This window comes from Etheostoma spectabile, unplaced genomic scaffold (assembly GCF_008692095.1).
Source record: "Etheostoma spectabile isolate EspeVRDwgs_2016 unplaced genomic scaffold, UIUC_Espe_1.0 scaffold363, whole genome shotgun sequence".
Classification (NCBI taxonomy): Eukaryota; Metazoa; Chordata; class Actinopteri; order Perciformes; family Percidae; genus Etheostoma; species Etheostoma spectabile.
The window spans coordinates 134,273-135,830 of record NW_022605593.1 but is presented as its reverse complement, the minus strand read 5'-3'; the positions used below and the strand labels follow the sequence as shown (position 1 = coordinate 135,830).

Here is a 1,558-nt window from a genome sequence, read left to right as displayed (position 1 = left end):
CTTCTCACTTGATTTATTACCTCAGTTTACATATCCATAATGAGTTTATGGTCTCTATCGCTAGTCTTATGAATTATGGTCTTGTTGTCGGCAATAAAGCAGGGGGTATTTTAGGGCGTGGCTATATGAAAGTGTGTAACGTAACGTGTAAGGGCTCCTCCCTCAACCAGGATGGCTGCACCCGTAACGGCGAACTCGACAACTCATAGCAGATCTCCACAAACCAGTGGGGGACATCACACATGCTCTGTCCATTAATATATACAGTCTATGGTGCTGATTCAAAAATTAAGAGCTGAGTAAAGGTGCTGTTCAGGTGAACTCACAGACGCCCTTCTTGCAGGTGTAGGAGAGGTGGTAGTTGCACGGCATGTCACTCCATCGGCCGCTGTCGTGCCACACCATCACCGCACAGTCCTCGCCTGACAGGAAGTAGCTGTCCGGCTGCCCTCTGAACCAGTTCTCGTAGAGCTGACGGAGACACAGGAGATCAAGACAAACTCACATGTAGAGATGCAACAATTAGTCGATTGATAGAAAAAGAAATCGGCAACTGTTTTGATAATTGATTCATTAAAGTCATTTATTATGCAAAAATGGCAAAAAATGCTAATCCACTAAGGTCTATATAAAAGAGACTTCAGATACAGTATTAGGGGACCACTAAGGTCTATATAAAAGAGACTTCAGATACAGTTATAAGGGACCCCTAAGGTCTATATAAAGAGACTTCAGATACGTATTAGGGGACCACTAAGGCTATATAAAAGAGACTTCAGATCAGTATTAAGACCACTAAGTCTATATAAAAGACTTCAGATACAGATTTAGGGGACCACTAAGGTCTATATGAAGAGACTTCGATACAGTATTAGGGACCATAGGTCTATATAAGAGACTCAATACAGTATAGGGACCACTAAGGTCTATAAAGAGACTTCAGATACAGTATTAGGACACTAAGGTCTATATAAAGAGACTTCAGATACAGTATTAGGGACCTAGGTCTTAATAAAAATAGCTCGATACAGTATTACGGATCACTGGTCATATAAAAGAGACTTCAATACAGTATTAGGGGACCACTAAGGTCTATATAAAAGAACTTCAGATACAGTATAGGATCACTAAGGTCATATAAGAGACTTCGATACAGTATTAGGGACCACTAAGGTCTATATAAAAGAGACTTCAGATACAGTATTACGGATCACTAAGGTCTACATAAAAGCATCCAAAAAGCACAATGTCATGGGACCTTTAAAATGCACCTGTCGTTTTTTTTTTCCAACAACACAGTTGGCTGCAGACTGTTATGTCCCGGTGTTGAAATCCTCTACAAGGAATACACTTACAGTGCCCTATTGGCACCGAGTTTGTGTACCCATCCCTGATCTGGACAAAAACAAGACATTTAAAGACACACCTTGGACTTTGAGAAACTAGGGTGGACAATTCTGATTTTCTGACATTCTTATACAATGAAAATCCTCGTTAGTTGCTACCCCAGTCATAGGTAGAACAAACTCAATATAATTTACTTTTTTTTATTTTCATA

The 1,558-nt window shown here is 40.0% G+C and overlaps 1 protein-coding gene across 3 annotated transcripts in view; it reads right to left on the bottom strand.

Annotated features, from left to right (window-relative positions):
• Positions 1–1,558, bottom strand: part of bcan (brevican) — a 40,636-nt gene that overhangs the window by 3,024 nt on the left and 36,054 nt on the right. For all 3 annotated transcript variants that reach the window (XM_032511421.1, XM_032511418.1, XM_032511419.1), the window contains one exon: positions 327–471. In XM_032511421.1, coding sequence (XP_032367312.1) covers positions 327–471 — 145 coding nt within the window. The remainder of the gene's footprint in view (positions 1–326; positions 472–1,558) is intronic.